The 16,261-nt window shown below is 43.3% G+C and overlaps 2 protein-coding genes across 3 annotated transcripts; both read left to right on the plus strand.

Moving 5' to 3' along the window:
- The first annotated feature begins 1,748 nt into the window (after window positions 1-1,748).
- On the plus strand, window positions 1,749-7,287 carry LOC139372622 (kinesin family member C1). Of its 2 annotated transcripts, none has more exons than XM_071112393.1 (17): window positions 1,749-1,798; window positions 2,142-2,170; window positions 2,392-2,487; window positions 2,643-2,736; window positions 2,857-2,913; window positions 3,039-3,077; window positions 3,200-3,407; window positions 3,711-3,876; window positions 4,161-4,328; window positions 4,489-4,602; window positions 4,754-5,038; window positions 5,279-5,443; window positions 5,975-6,113; window positions 6,250-6,389; window positions 6,508-6,581; window positions 6,703-6,778; window positions 6,930-7,287. In XM_071112393.1, the coding sequence occupies exons 2-17, from the start codon at window positions 2,159-2,161 to the stop codon at window positions 6,972-6,974; spliced, it is 1,878 nt and encodes a 625-aa protein (XP_070968494.1). In that variant the 5' UTR covers window positions 1,749-1,798; window positions 2,142-2,158; the 3' UTR covers window positions 6,975-7,287. The 2 variants fall into 2 exon arrangements, with proteins under 2 accessions (XP_070968494.1, XP_070968495.1); XM_071112394.1 differs by having other exon boundaries at window positions 2,860-2,913.
- Window positions 7,288-10,027: 2,740 nt separating this feature from the next.
- On the plus strand, window positions 10,028-13,501 carry LOC139372623 (zinc finger and BTB domain-containing protein 22-like). Its single transcript, XM_071112395.1, has 4 exons — window positions 10,028-10,195; window positions 10,914-11,140; window positions 11,356-12,240; window positions 12,371-13,501. Exons 2-4 carry the CDS (start codon window positions 10,919-10,921, stop codon window positions 13,313-13,315), a joined length of 2,052 nt encoding a protein of 683 aa, XP_070968496.1. The 5' UTR covers window positions 10,028-10,195; window positions 10,914-10,918; the 3' UTR covers window positions 13,316-13,501.
- The last annotated feature ends 2,760 nt before the right edge of the window (window positions 13,502-16,261 follow it).

Raw genomic sequence — 16,261 nt, forward strand, 5'->3', positions numbered from 1 at the left:
TTATTATTATTATTATTATTATCTGACCCTGCTGGTCATCTATGAACGTTTGAACATCTTGGCCATGTTCTGTTATAATCTCCGCCCGGCACAGCCAGAAGAGGACTGCCACCCCTGGTTCCTCTCTAGGTTTCTTTCTAGGTTCTGGCCTTTCTAGGGAGTTTTTCCTAGCCACTGTGCTTCTACATCTGCATTGCTTGCTGTTTGGGGTTTTAGGCTGCGTTTCTGTACAGCACTTTGTGACATCGGATAATGTAAAAATTGCTTTATAAATACATTTGATTGACATATTGTTCCCTCGTTATATTGTAGCGAACGGAGGGAGCAGGAGGTGCACCCTGGTCTCTGGCATGAATACCCTGGTCTTCCATTTGGTAGGAATTGTAATGTAGCACAGATCGCTACACTGGCCTCTCCAAACGGGAAGCTACATCACCTTGCTTTCCCTAACCTCAGCCCCCTTACATCCCGAGCTGTGTGTTCCTTCTGACACCAAGGTAGTTAACAGAAAAATCAGGAAGCAAACCCTGGTCTCTGGTGTGAAAGGAAAACACCCTACTCATTGTGCTATGGGTTAAACCACTTTAAATGGCCATCGCAACAATATACTGTTCCCTATCAGATATGGCTTTCCCATCACATAGGCCTACTGTTTTTCCCCCATCATTGACATTGCTACCAGTGACGTGAACAACAGCTGGACATGATGGCCTTAAACCTACTTCATTCCTGCTCAGACATTACCATGCACCAGACAACCCTGAATAGCCTGGGATACATGGGTCCAAGCCAGCAAAATATCACTAAACCCATCTAAATGCAAAACCACCTTCGCCAAAAGACCTCAACCCATAGTATCTGATGGGGTAACAGTATATGATGAGAGAACAATGTATTTTAAAACAGTAGGTTTTGATGAATGTGAAAATGTTTAGAATTTATGTATTTAATCTATAACATAATAATAAAAGTAATCATCATCATCATAATCCCTCGACTAACCGGGTGCCTCTGCACATTGACTCTGTACTGGTAACCCCTGCATATAGCCTCGTTATTGCTATTGTTATTTTACTGCTGCTTTTTAATTATTTGTTACTTTTATTTTATTTTTTTACTTATCTATTTTTTACTTAACACGTTTTTTTTCTTAACTTCTTAAAGTATTGTTGGTTGAGGGCTTGTAAGTAAGCATTTCACACTTGTATTCAGCGCATTTGAAAAATATCATTTGATTTGATAATCATCATAATTTATAGAAAATATATAATTTGCCAATGTGTTGTGGAAATATTTATCGGGGGAAAAGCTAGATTTTAATGAATTCAAACAGAGAATAAAAAAACTGGTTTACATAATATTTAAATGTGATTGTTTTTCTTATCTTTCAATTCCAGGTATTCCATCTTGACAGTATCTGACTCAAGATTCATATTAAATCTGCTCATATTTAACAAAATATAGTTATTTTATAGAGCCACGCTGATGAATCAGAGCTATATTTATATTTTATATTCGATATTTAATTTCAATGATCCCACCACGACTGATCAATGGATGTTCTGTATCAGGGTTCCACGAATGGAATTGCGGAAAATTGTACATCCCCTAAATTACTAAAATTTAAATTTGATTGGGTAGTAAGGCAAAAGAGAAGGCGGGATTATGTTTCATATAACGCGATTGGGCTAAGGTCAGCCAATTACGTTGGACGGTGTAAAGCGCCATCAAAACATTTCAATTTGAAATTCAAACGGCTGTTGTGTTTGCAGCGAAACGAGTGTGAATGCCCGTATTGGTAAGTAAATAATAATAAACTAAAATGTGTGAAATGTTTTGTTTATATGTTTATAATTACGAAGAGTGGTTCAAATGAACGGCTGTTTGAATTTTGTTTTTCCTGCTATGGCTTTTCCGTTACACCAACGGTAACGTAATTTTAGCTACACTCCTGCTAACATGCTATTGGTTTATTCACACAACTAAAGCACGGATTTCTAGCTACAACCTTTACACAGTTAGTTTAATTCCACCCACCATTCCACTTGCTAACTGGCCAATGTTCTTTTCTTTTTAGCTAGCCTATGTCATGCCATTGATGTATTTATGGTCAGCGTTACATGTTGCTCCCTCTGTTTCAGGTACACATTCAAGCCATATGAATAAAGAGGTGAGTGGGACTATAACTAGCCAGCTAACTATCAACCTAACGTAAGCTACCAATCTGAATAGGGTGATTTTGGATATAAACAAGCTTAAGCCAGGAACTAGTTAGTCTAGTCTCTTTCTCTATTGGCATGTACAGAAAAATAACATGCAGCTAAATGGACTGCCTGCTACAATCTGTCACTTTGTAAAGTTAGGTGATTTTTCCTTCACTAACCTCTGCAGAATCACTCCCGACTACCAGTCATGTCTGGTAAAAGGGTCCTCTCCGCTAGCAGCAGTGAGAGTATAAACTCCTGCTCAGACCAACAACCTGCTCAGGTGTGTAAAAAACCTTTTGCAAAACTAATACAGACAGTGATGACGGACATGTTCAATTCCTTTAGAAATGCACCACAAACACAAGTTAGACGTGTCCTTTTGTTTTCAAATTATCCTTAATTACCAGTAGTAAATGTTTTTTTTCTCTCCTTTAGAAAAAGATGAGAAGGGTTGATTCAGATCCAAAGATGAGACAGACAGCAAGTGCGACGGGAACAAAGTGGCCCCTTCCACCAAAGCGCGCTGTTGGTGAGTGTCCTCAAAAACTTCAATGACTGGTTTGGCCAATGTCATCTTGTTTTTCATAGTTTTAGCACTGTTTTTCTGTATTAGCAGTATTTATTTGTATTTTATAACCCTCTCTCTTAGCAGCCAAATTCATTCGGCATACAGGAGCAGCCACTATAGCTGCTGGTCCCTCTAGAGGTGAGATGCTGTGTATTGAGAAATATGAATGCATGTGATATTAATAGCCAGCCTTGTAAGTTTCTTGTTTGGTAATATTTCTTCACGTTGTCTTTTTTTAAATATATATATTTAACCCCGAATAGGGTTTCAGAAGCCGCCCATTGCCTCTGTTGCTAAAGCAGGTAGGTACCCAAGTCCCTTTTCAATCACATGGTCCTTCCTTAATCACATTTTCTGTATATTGCATCCACAAACATTCTCTTCCATATCTGAAAACATGAGGGTGTTGAATGTGTTTCCCTAGCACCAATAGCAGCTGTTGGGGGTTCACGGCGGCCTGCATGGGACCTGAAGGGAAAAGTTACGGACATGGAGGGCAAGATTTCCAATTACCAGAGAAAAGTCAAAACGGTGGCCCAGGAGAACGAGAGCCTGAAGGAGTCTGTAGCTAAAAGCAGGCAGAAGGAAGCACAGATGACTTCAGACCTACAAGAACTCCACACACAGCTCAGGTACAGAGTACCAGGGAACATGCAGAGGGTTGACTATTATGTGAAAATGGGTGTAGTGGCATAGGAAAGGGCATTGTAACCACATAGGAAAGAGTGACTTATTTTGCATAAGGAACATCAAAGGAGAGTGTTAATTTAGCAAAACAAGTGGGCCTATAGCTGACATGATCTCTTATCTTTCTTCAGTCGAGTACTAGTCATAACTTTATGCATACATTTAGCCAGTAGTGTTGTAATGGTAACTTGTTACTCTTTTTGTCCTTCTGGTGTTTGTCAATCTTAGCCATGTTTACTGTGTTGCAGCCAGTATGAACTGGAGCTGGCTGCCCTGTCTGGTGTCAAAGAGCAGCTGGCCATTGTGTCCAGTGAGAAGGCCTCCCTGGAGAAGAACTTATGCAACCTCACCGATGAGCACAAAGTTCTTCTGGGCTTGAGGGAGAGTCTGGAGACTGAGCTTCACAGTGTGCAGGTAGGACATGTTCTCCCACACAAGAAGTGAAATGGCAGGCAGGCCTACTCATTGTGACAACGGATCACCTTGACTGCTGTGACATGAGATGCATGGAGTATAGCTGGTGTTCTAATGTGTCTCTGCTCCTTGGTCAGTAGTATCTAAGGAGGTCTGGCATAGCCCTTTTTGGCCCAGCCTCATTCAAACTCACTGCCATTACGGCTTGTCACCAGCCCCTGTTGCAGCCCAAGATTTTGTTTTGTTTTTAGTGCATAGGTGTCTGACTTCTCTCTTTCTACCAGACCCAGCTCTCTGTGCAGGCCTCCACTCTCTCCCGTTGCCAGACCACCCTGAGGGAGACCCAGGACACTGTCCGCAACTTGGAGGAGACTGTGGCCCGCCAGACAGACGAGATTCACTGTGGAGAGATGGAGCGCAGGGAGCTTCACAACACAATCCAAGAGCTCAAGGCAAGGGGGTGTTTCAGTATGGAGAATATTTTTATATTTCTGCTTCAAACTGTATGCTCTAGTTAGCTAGGCCCCTGTCCATTTGTAGCTCATGATGGAGGAGCATAAAGTTGCATTCATCTTCTCACTAACAAAACTGACCGCTCTCTTATTTCTATAGGGAAACATCAGAGTTTTCTGCAGAGTGCGCCCCCTGCAGGCCGGTGGGCAGAGTGACCATATTCAGCTCCCGGCCCACGACAACCAGGCTCTCACACTGGCCAAGACTGAAGAGGTAACAATCACACACCTGAAGCACAATCATGAAATGGGTCACTATAATCATTGTTTAGGTAATTGTATGTTTTTCAGTGTGGACCTCTAATCTTACTCTTCTTAAATGTCAAAGATTGCAAACAAATCATCACTTCCCCATTCCCACGTAGTCTCACATAGGGCGCTCTGGAGACACCCAAAAGAGCTACAACTTCAGCTTTGACCGGGTGTTTGGGCCCTCCATCCCGCAGAAGGATGTGTTTGAGGAGATCTCCCTCCTTGTGCAGTCAGCCCTGGACGGCTACAACGTCTGCTGCTTCGCTTACGGCCAGACGGGCAGTGGCAAAACCTACACCATGGAGGGTGGTGAGATGGAGGACATGCGTGGGGTCATCCCCCGGGCTGTGCAGCAGATCTTCCAGGCCTCCAAGAAACTGCGGGAGCAGGGATGGAAGGTACCAATGATGCCATTGGTTTTCATCTGAATGAGTGGTAGCTGTTCCTACAGCTGGACATTTCTATTATAGTGAACAGGGAATTTGAACATGTTGTTTTGACTTTTGCTGTATTGATGTGTTTCTGCTTTTCAGATCAGATGATACTGTATATTTTGATATTTAAGTGGAATGAGTTTTAAAGCTTGTGTAAATGCATGGTACTTTTTTTGACCGGATTCCGGTACACCCCCCCCCCAGTTTACATTTACTGCCAGTTTCGTTGAGATCTACAACGAAACTCTGCGTGATCTCCTCTACACTGGAAAGGCCAACAAGAGACCGGAGCATGAGATTCGCAAAAGCGCCAACAACGAGGTCACTGTCACCAATCTGACCTACCAGAAGGTCAACTCTGAGGATGAGGTGGGCATTTCAACACTCATATTATCTTAAATTTAACTAATGTTTGATTTTCATTTTATTTGTACGTTTTAGATTTAAAGGTAGACTCAACATTATGACCTATGCAGAAAGTAAACCGCCTAGCGGGTAAATTTCTGCAACTAAGAGGGGCGAAGCGCTGTTTTGGTCTTGAGGCAACATCATTTCGCTATGTCGACCTTTAAGTAATTTGGATGGCACTTATCCATAGAGACAGCGACTTGTGTAGAATTAAAGTATAGGTATGTACAAATGCATACCAGTAAGTGCATAATAATTACCTCAATAGTGCTACAGTAAAGAAATGATGTGAAGTAGCCTCTTGTTTTAAAAAAGTAAATAATAATAATTGTTGCCCATTTTAGGACCTGAATTGTCCTACATGTCAAACACAGGGAGGTAGAGCAGTTGTCTGATAAACCTGTATGGGCGGTTCAAATCCCTCTGCAATAAAGTATCCCCCTAGCCTATAAACTAATGTAATGTGTCCATTTTGACCGACTGTTCATCCAGGTCTGTAACCTGATTGCACTGGCCAACCAGAACCGATCCACAGCCCGGACCAACATGAACGACCACTCCTCCCGCTCGCACTCGGTGTTCCAGCTTGACATTGAGGGAGAGAACTCTGGGAGAGATGTCAAGTGCAAATGTAATCGTTTTGTCTGCGTTTTGTACATCTGCAACCAACACAGGCTGAGATGTTAAATTAGAACAAATGATAATCCTGTTGTCTGATTGCGTTCTGTTATGAGAATCCTGACGGGTGTTCCTGTGTCTGTCTGCAGCCTCTCTGTGTTTGGTGGACTTGGCTGGCAGCGAGCGGGTGCAGAAGAGCCAATCCCAAGGGGACCGCTTCAAGGAGATGACGGCCATCAACGGCTCCTTGACCAACCTTGGGATTGTTATCGCTGCTTTGGCTAATAAGGTATATGTTTGCAGCCCAATGCCTCTAGGCTGGTGGCTTGCTTATGGAGCCATGGGTGCTTTGTAAGTTATAGCTTGGTTGCGTTCACTTACCCTCCCACTCTTTGTCTATATTCCAGGAGAGCTATATCCCGTACAGAAACTCAAAGCTGACGTATCTTCTCCAAAGCTGCCTCGGAGGAAACAGCAAGACGTAAGTTGGGTTATGAGCGAAGTTTGAATGGGATTTGTGCTCGGATTAGTCTTTTTAATTGACTGTTGGTTGTGATTATGAGCAGAAGAAAGTATGTAACCTTTTGTCTCTGCTCTTCTAGCTTGATGTTTGTCAACATTTCCCCAGAGGCAGACAGCTTCCCAGAGACCCTGAACTCTCTGCGGTTTGCTAGCAAGGTGTGTGACCTCGCACATTATTTAATTTATTTAACAACATACAATTCACTCTGGAACATGTTCATATTAATGCTGTGCATATTTTGTTTAAATATATGAATAACAATGGCTTTTTTTTATTTTTTTTTACTGTATATTTATTCTGTTGCAGGTGAATGATTGTGTTATTGGCACAGCATCAGCTAACCGGAAGTAAATGTGCATCCTGTGGAGAGAAATGAATGTGGTGTCTGTACATTGTGGTTTTTAGACATATGCCCTTGTATTAGTGGTTATTTTATATTATTCATTTTAATCAATTGGATCAGAGATACAACAGTCAAAAGCTCTTTTTTTTGTTTTTAAGTCTTTGTCTTGTAGTTAATAATCATAGATGGATGTTGTCAGTAGTGCAGGGAAAGCAGTTTACCCACCTTTTTTGTTTGCCCAACCATTTACCCACAGTTTGCTGAAAAATTCTGTTTTGAGTATAAAAATAATATTTTCATTTTAATAAAGCTACATACAAACATTGTCTCCCTTTTGCTTTCTTGGGCAAGGCAGCTTCAAAATGCAGATGTTTCAGCCTATTTGAGTGCTTTCTGTGGTGGTGGGGCAGCCAGTGGAAAATATGGAGTGTAGGGAGGGGTTGGTAATTTTTGTTTTGCCATAATTGGCTCAGTGTTCTGTCACTCATGGGAACACCACTGTACCACACCTTAAATCTACATGTAGAGATCTTGGGTGCTGCAATAGACTTATGTTAGAATTGACCATACAAAAAGTCTCAAGGTCATTAGCCACAGGTCAAATCAAGTTATATCTACAGTAGCTTTGATTGGACTGATGTCAACATCATACTTTCAAAATCTTATCAAGCTAGATAAGCAGTCATCATGCATCAAGTCAGCAATCTACTGGCAAATCCTTTTCTAACCTTGTCATAAGATAAATTATAGATTGTAAACATTTCAAGATGGAAATTGCAAATTCAACAATGAGTGCTAAGACATTGCTGCAGCCTGAGGTTTGATCCCAGGCTGTGAAGCGCACAATTGGGTTAGGGGAGGATTTGGCTGGCAGGAATGTCCATGTCTCATTGTGCTCTAGCGACTCCTTGTGGAGGGTCGGGCACCTGCAGGCTGACGTTGATCGTCAGTTCGACAGTGTTTCCTCTGACACGGGTTAAGCAAGCAGTGTGTCAAGAAGCAGTGCGGCTTGGATCTCCACCTTTGCCAAGTCCATAGGGGAGTTGCAGCGATGAGACAAGATTGGAACTACCAATTGGATATCACGAAAAAAGGGGTAACTCTATGGGCCATAAGTTTGAATACTTTGGCCAAGCTGTCAATTCAGCATGACTTCTGCCGTGTTCAAAAAAATTGGAACCTCAGAACTGGGAAATCTCAAACTTAAGTGAGTTCAAGACTACTGGGACCTCGGATAAAACTAGCTCCGACTGGGAATATAATTTAACGGTCATCCAACTTGGAATGCCAACTCTGGATTTCGGGCCTCTTTCTAGAGCCCACAATTAGGACCGCCGCGCCACCTTCCTGTTCAAGTGAGCATAGCACAACAAGGTGAGTCCAAAAATGTTGTGTATGCTGCTGCATAAATTATGTAATATGTCAAGGAGATATGTATACTGTAGCCAAGAAAGTAATACTAAGTATGTTGTGTAGTAAGCTGTTAGTAGCCCATGTGCATCACCCTAATAATTAAGCCTACTGTTCTGACTTGATGTTGCAGATGTAGCCTATAGCCTGTTTTAGAGAAATGTAATCATTTAATATTGTAAGAGCTTTCCTAGTCTGTTTATATGCCCCCATTTATTTATCCTACGGTTCTGGCTTGGTGTACAGGGAGAATACTGCAAGGATGAACCATGTTCTGAATTCTGTCGCTGTAGATTTCAAAAGCTGAACAAATAGTTATATTGACTACGTCTGTCCTAGCATTAACGTCTTAATCGAAATTACGGATCGCCTCTTATCTGCTCGCCGTCCCTTTATACCATAGTCTGTACATCTTAACTGTCAGTAGAAACCACATTTGTTTAATCAAGTCAGCCATATCAGCTTTGTTTTTCAAAAAGGCAGTAAATGAGGCTGAATTAACTGTTTCGCTGCCAGACAAGACTCTGCTGATAGCCAGGTGTAAGGATTCACTCCATGGTGCTGAAAAGAAAGCTCTACTGTTAGGGCCTACATAAAGCTGTCCCAACAGTTTGTCGGCACTGTTTTGTCACGGTTATAGCGCAATGAATGTATTGTTTAGTGTTGTGGCTTTGCTGGCATGCATAAACATTTGTTTGCCCCACCAAGATTCACATGCTAAAATCTCCCCCGCTAAGCAGAATGGTTATTTCGTCTGATAATGTTACCTTCCAGATCTGTTTCAGAGAGGTTAAACTGAAATACAATTTATTCAGAGAGGAAGAGGCGAAATGAGAGCGCTCACTCTCCACTAAATATGTTCAAAATAAGCCCAATGTGTTTCTATGGGTTTAATATGCAGACCTAAACTTGCCGCAAGCCTTCCCGCCTAGGGCGGAGATATGAGCATCTCATTATATCCACAAAAATATAAACGCAACATGTAAAGTGTTGGTCCCATGTTTCACATGCTGAAATAAAATATCCTAGAAATTTTCCATTTGCACAAAAATATGATTTCTCTCAAATGTTGGGCACAAATTTGTTTACATCCCTGTTAATTTCTCCTTTGCCAAAATAATCCATCCACTTGAGGGGTCACTAGACATGTTACCCATAGAGCATGTTTGGGATTCCCTGGTTTGACGTGTACGACAGTGTGTTCCAGTTCCCGCCAATATCCAGCAATTTCGCATAGCCATTGAAGAGGAGTGGGACAATATTCCACAAGCAACAAACAGCCTGATCGAGTCTAGATGTGTCATGTTGCATGAGGCAAATGGTCACACCAGATACTGACTGGTTTTCTGATCCACGCCTCTAGTTTTTTTTTTTAAGTAACTGTGACCAACAGATGCGTATCTGTATTCCCAGTCATGTGAAATCTATAGATTAGGGCCTAATGAATTTATTTGACTGATTTCCTTGAACTGTAACTCAGTAAAGTCTTTGAAATTGTTGCGTTTATATTTTTGTCCAGTATACATCTGGTTTAATGAACTAACCTCTTATTTGACCACTTTCACTAAACGCCACAAGAGGTTGAATTAGCTTGGTTGCTATGCTACCTCCAGTGTCTAGTCGGTAATCGAGACAACCCTGCTACTTTTTTAGTCGTCTGGCATTTCTTCAAAGGCGGCGCATGATGGGTTGTATGCAAAACACGATGGAAAACAAATCATACCATTGGAAATGTATATGTAAACAACAGAGAGAGGGTAGCTTGTCGGTATAGAGTCTGGCTTGACATAATTGTTTCAAAGGTGCACATTCTGAAACGGTAAGTTGTGTTTAGCTTGCTAGCTAGATACGTTTTAACAAGCCAATGTTAGCTAGCTACCAGTAGATAGACATTGAAGGCAGTTTTTAGTTGTAGCTAAATGATGCTCTCACGATTAAGAGCATGAAAATTACTATGCTTTGTAACGAGAGAAACTCCAAACACTGCCTTTTCAACGCATGTCCACCGGCGCAGACTGTTTACACACCAGCATGCTTTACTACTAGCTAGCTAGATTGGCTACAAATGCTAGCTGGTTAGAATAATTGACTGACTGCAAGCCTGTGCTAACTAATTGCATTGCTATCTGTTATTTTGCTATGCATGTGACAACTTTGATTTATAGAACCAATCTGTAGGCTGTAAACATTAACCCCAGCAAAATGTTAATGTTTTTGAGTCTCAAGGTAGTGTCTGTTATTCAGAGAAATTTGAGTCAATGTATTATAAGAAAGAGTCGGTTGTGATCTGTAAAGCTTAGCTTACATTAGTTTTGATTGGTTGATTGACCACCTAGTGCAATTTCATAATACTGTTTCGGGAATGTGGTTGAACAATGTTTTGTGGTAGGCATTAATAAGCACTAATAAAGGGTCAATCTTAGGAAAACTGCCTACTTGTAGGTAAATGAAAGGATATAAAACATTCATCCACCACTTGATATAACGTGGCCTTTGAATTATTCTGTCACAAACTTAACTTTCCATCTCTTCAAAAGCTTAGATGCATTCTCTGTCAATGGGGCAGGGCTGTAGCAGCTCAGGTGCCCCCTCTGGCTCGGTGGTTCAGGTGTGCTTCCCCAGCTCCCAGGCGTCTGTACTGGACAGCCTGAATCGGCAGCGTGAGGAGGGCCAGCTCTGTGACCTCTCCATCCAGGTCCAGGGGAAGGTGTTCAAGGCTCACCGCTGCGTGCTAGCTGCATCCTCACCCTACTTTCACGACCAGGTGTGTGTCTTGTTCTGCTTGCTGGTGCGTTGCAGAGCCAGACTGAACTTAGTTTAACTCTAACAGCCTCTGATAGTGTCTCATGTAGATAGTTTTTGTCCAAGGCCTATGGCACTATGCAACTTGCTGCACTAAAGTGAGAGCTTACGATAACCTTGATTTTGTGCATTGGGATGTCACCAGCCATCATTAACTGTCTCTCTCCCCCCCCCCAGGTGCTCTTGAAGAACATGTCCACTGTCTCCATCCCTGCCGTCATGGACCCGCTGGCGTTCGAGAGCGTCCTGAGCTGCGCCTACACGGGCCAGCTGCGCATGCTCCGCGAAGACATCGTCAACTACCTCACCGTGGGCAGCGTGCTGCAGATGTGGCACATCGTGGACAAGTGCACAGAGCTCCTCAAAGAGGGGCGGGTGGTGGGTAGCGCATCCCAGGGGTTCATTGGGGGAGTGCAGGGGAACCCTGGATGCAGTAGCAGTGAAAGCTCCCTAGGGGCTGGGAGTGCCCAAGCAGGTGGAAGCAACACCCAGGCAGCCCCTCACCCTCCCAGCCGCCCGTCCCTGAGTGAGAGCCAGTCTCCCAGCAGCACCAACTACTTCAGCCCCAGAGATGTCAACTTCGGAGGGGGGGCTGCTGGAGCTGCAGGGCAGGAAGGCGTGAACGCCACTCCCAGCTACTGCACCCCTTCTGGGGCCGAGGAGGCCTTCCTGATCGAAGAGGAGGATGAAGAAGAGCTCCTGTACCATAGGAAGCAAGGGAGCAGCAGGAGGAAACGGACAACCTCTGTCTCGGACCAAGAGGTTGGAGTCAGCGACAGCTTCGGAGTGTCGTCCTACCAAGACGGGGACGCCTCCCCTCTCCAGAAGCGACCCACCTACAGCCAGCCCAGCATCATGCCCCGGAAGCAGTGGTTGGTGGTGAAGACTGAGAGACCACAGGACGATGACCTGATTGTGGTGTCGGGGGAGGAAGGGCCAGATGAGGAAGAGGAGAGAGAGTTGGAGATGTTGAGGGAGAGGGAGAGGACGTTCAACATATCCAATGTCAGGACTCTGTCTGGAGAGCTGAGGAGCAGAGCGGACCATGAGATGGAGACACAGGTTAGTCAAACCCTTGATGCGAAATGTTTGTCTGTGTATGTGGCTACTTACCATTCTAACTTATCAGGAGGACAACTGTCAGTTTCTGTATTTTTGGATCGTTACCAAACTGAATCAGTTTTTCTCATAGATGGATTACTGCCAATCTTCTGAAGATTACCTCAAGTTTGACAGTGGTTTGATGGACCAGACTCCCCCACAGCACCTTCATGACAGTGCTGGTCAGAGTGGTGGCAGAGCTGTTTCTGCCCTACTCGGCCAAGTCCAGTCTGCTGCTGCTGCTAGAGCTCAGCTCTTTCCCATAGACATGCAAGGCAACCAGATCCTCATGTACAGACAATCCTCTTTAGACTCCTCTCAACCCATAGGAATAGGCATGGCTGGGGCACCATTTAAAGGGCCAAACTTAGAGCATGGAGCGGTCCATTTGTCAGCACAGGGGGGTTTGGGCGGTGGCATAGATGGACTGGATGGGGGTGGTGGCGGGGGTTCAGGGAAGGTGTTCATGTGCCACTGTGGAAAGACCTTCACCCACAAGAGCATGCGCGACCGCCACATCAACATGCACCTGGACCTGCGTCCCTTCAACTGCCCCGTCTGTGCCAAGAAGTTCAAGATGAAGCACCACCTGACGGAGCACATGAAGACCCACACGGGGCTCAAGCCCTACGACTGCCACGGCTGCGGCAAGAAGTTCATGTGGCGCGACAGCTACATGAGGCACCGCTCCCACTGCGAGAGACGTGGCGGGGCGGCTGGCAGGCGCGAGGATGGGGGAGGGTCCGACCGCACTGATGGCGTCTCCCCTCAGCACCTCTCTCATCTCCCCCTCTCGGCCAGTCAAGATGCCGTTGGTGGCAGGACTGGGATCTCTGTCTTGTCGCCACATCATTCCAGTACAGGTAGCAGCAGCAATGCCGTCTCTTGCCTGACCATGGCCAGTGCAGGAGCGCACTTAGGGGTCAACTCTCCGAGCGTGTTGCAGGGTCAAGGTTCTGTGTTTGGTCTGGGGGTCAGCCAAGGTGGGTGTGAGGAGGACGTGTCTGAGGTTGGTGATAATGATAGTGTCACTTGACAAAACGGGTGAACACCATTTGTGTGTTTAAGACAAGGGGCTTTGGAGAGGTATTCCAATGACCTCTGGAAAGTGCCCCTCCTTGGAAAATGGCTATGGACCATTGTACAGTTCAGTGTACTGGACATGTCAAGGTTATTCTCTGTATGACTGTTTTGTGGCACATGCCAGTAAGAAAACCAAAAATCAAAAGAGATAATGACTCACCAACAACACTTTTGGCAAAGTCTAAACTACAAATAGAGAGGAAAGTTGCAAGTGATGTGTTCTACAATATTCTACACTTTGTTCTGCCAGGGAATGAGTGCATTTCAAGTAAGTGTCTGTGAAGAAGACCCTTGCAGTACGGTCTTGTTTCACAGGATGCCCTTCCACATGGGTGATGTGTTCAATGTCCAATTCCAGTGTTACGGTACAGTATTACATCACTTACTAATCTGCTCCCATTATGATAGGTGCAAAACTATAAAGTGTATAGTGTGTTTACAAGTCATCCTCGTTTAATATTGATCGTAGACAACAAAGCATTACAGTCTGACACTTGGGTTACTTACGGATCATTCCTTACTCAAACTGCCAAATTCCAATGCATGCCTCGAGACAGTGAGTACTATTAACAGTAGGCAGGCTCAACAAAGCTGTATCCACCAGGATTCTGTATGTTTTTACCAGGGTTTTACCTTCTATGAAGGTTGTGGCTGTTTTTATTCAGGAGAAAAACTTGTTGCTTGTAGTCTGTGTGCTTATCTGTTAAATCATGTGGTAAAATGTCATGATTGCAGCAGTTGAGGAAATTGCATTTGAAGTGAGCGTAAACTAAGTGTATATAATGAAAGATATGTTTAGATTTATCAAATAGGGAATATTGAACTATTTAACACTAATTTATATGCTTAATTTGACTGCCTTACTAGAACATACAGTGGGTGTAGGGTCTGAAAATAGACACCCTTGATAAAAAAAATTAGTATCAATGTTAATACTAAGCTATATTGTATGCAAAAGAAAATTGGAAATATTATTTTATACTAATACAATTTCTCAGAGAAAGATTGTCTTAAAAGTCTCAATCATTTTACTCCTGACACCCCTTTTTTCAATACCCCACCTTGTGAGGATAAATGCACACAGCCTTTTTCTAAAATGTTTTATGAGTTGTTGAACACTTTGGGAGGGATTTTTGGAACATTCCTCCATTCAAAACTCTTCTACATCCTTGATATCCTTTGTCTGCGCTTATGGACTGCCCTCTTCAATTGGGTTTCAAATCCGGAGACTGAGAGTTGAGCTTGACCCAGTACCAGGACATTTTGGCCAGGAGGAGGAAACTTCGCCACAACTGGATCTTCCAGTGAGACAATAACCCCAAGCACACATCAAAATCCACAAAGAAATGGCCATCTGTCTCCAGACAGAAAAGGGCAGTCCATAAGCGCAGACTAAGGATCTGGAAAGATTCTGTATGGAGGAATGGTCTAAGATCCCTCCCAATGTGTTCTCCAATCTCATAAAACATGTTTAAAAAGGCTCGATGTCATTATCCTCACAAGGTGAGGTATCAAAAACAGGGGTGTCCATTTTTACCCCTACCTTTTGAGGGGGGAAAAAAATACTAAAGAAAATGGATTTCTCTTAGCATTGTATTAGCATATAATAAAGCTCAGTATTTTAAATATTTTATAGTCATTTTTTTCATGATCAAGGGTGTCAATTTCAAACCCCACTGTTTATAGAGAGATACAGTGCTTTTGGTCAATAGTGAGTTTCGTATTGACTCCCTCTTAATTAAAGTTGGCTGCTATTTGTGAGATTGAAAAGGAATTCCATGGACTGTTTCAAGACTTTACAGTATGGTTTCAATAGAGGACTGTTCAATAACTTGCCTGACTGCATTTCATAGCATTTACATCACATAAAAGGATTCAACTTCATGTAACACATTTTCATCAGTTGATCTTAGTCTGTACTATTGTATGACACTTAACAGCCAGTAAGTATCCAGTTGTCATCTTTATGGCAGGATAAATACCTTTTTTTCATAAAGGGAAAAATTGTGAGGTTAAAATATAGAAAGCTTGTTGCTACTGTACACTAGGTCTGAAATATACTGTTTAACTTCTGAATAGTGCATATTTTGGGTTACATATTATTTGATATTGAACACGATTGTTGTTGCACATGCGTGTGGAAGCGGAGTTGTTGCCTAATGCCTTCGATCACACCTACAGCGTCATTGCGCAGCATCATCGACGTGTGCAACAAAAGTTCAACATTCACCTTCTATAATGTCTGTCAAGCCTTTTATGCATACGTTCGATAAATCCAACGTATGCACCACACAGAACGCACTGCAACTGCCATGTTGCAAGGCAAACGCAGTGTTCCATTGGAAATGAATGTACTTCTGGTGTACCAAAACACAATGATGCAGTCGGTGTGAGCGAGGCGCAAGTCTTTCTTAGACATTGTTACTTTAGGCCAAGTACATCAATGTGATCTTTATCAAAAGGCTAAATAAAATACCTGGTGTAATTTAGCAAGCTGTGCCTTGTTCCCATGTGTGATCTATGTTACATTTGTCTTTATACAGTCTTGTTCTAAACTGCCCCCTCCACAGATTTGATGTTGAACGCTCTACAACAAAGCTTTGTGTCCAGCAAGCTTACTCTGCCCTTAACCTTGTTCTGAACACCTCCAAAACAAAGGTCATGTGGTTCGGTAAGAATGCCCCTCTCCCCACAGGTGTGATTACTACCTCTGAGGGTTTAGAGCTTGAGGTAGTCATCTCATACTTGGGAGTACACCATCCTTATCCCAGCACATGTCCAAGCTGCAGGCTAAGGTTCAATCTAGACTTGGTTTCCTCTATCGTAATCGCTCCTCTTTCACCCCAGCTGACAAACTAACCCTGATTTGGGTGACCATCCTACCCATGCTAGATTAGGA

The sequence above is a fragment of the Oncorhynchus clarkii genome, chromosome 18 (assembly GCF_045791955.1).
Source record: "Oncorhynchus clarkii lewisi isolate Uvic-CL-2024 chromosome 18, UVic_Ocla_1.0, whole genome shotgun sequence".
Lineage (NCBI taxonomy): Eukaryota > Metazoa > Chordata > Actinopteri > Salmoniformes > Salmonidae > Oncorhynchus > Oncorhynchus clarkii.

Excerpts from the sequence above, each read along its gene's own strand:
- LOC139372622 (XM_071112393.1), top strand. Across the intron at positions 6,390-6,507 it reads TCGCTGCTTTGGCTAATAAG|GAGAGCTATATCCCGTACAG; the intron begins GTATATGTTTGC and ends TCTATATTCCAG. Across the intron at positions 6,779-6,929 it reads CTCTGCGGTTTGCTAGCAAG|GTGAATGATTGTGTTATTGG; the intron begins GTGTGTGACCTC and ends ATTCTGTTGCAG.
- LOC139372623 (XM_071112395.1), top strand. The coding sequence starts at position 10,919 with ATGCATTCTCTGTCAATGGGGCAGGGCTGTAGCAGCTCAGGTGCCCCC. Across the intron at positions 11,141-11,355 it reads CACCCTACTTTCACGACCAG|GTGCTCTTGAAGAACATGTC; the intron begins GTGTGTGTCTTG and ends CCCCCCCCCCAG. Across the intron at positions 12,241-12,370 it reads ACCATGAGATGGAGACACAG|ATGGATTACTGCCAATCTTC; the intron begins GTTAGTCAAACC and ends TTTTTCTCATAG.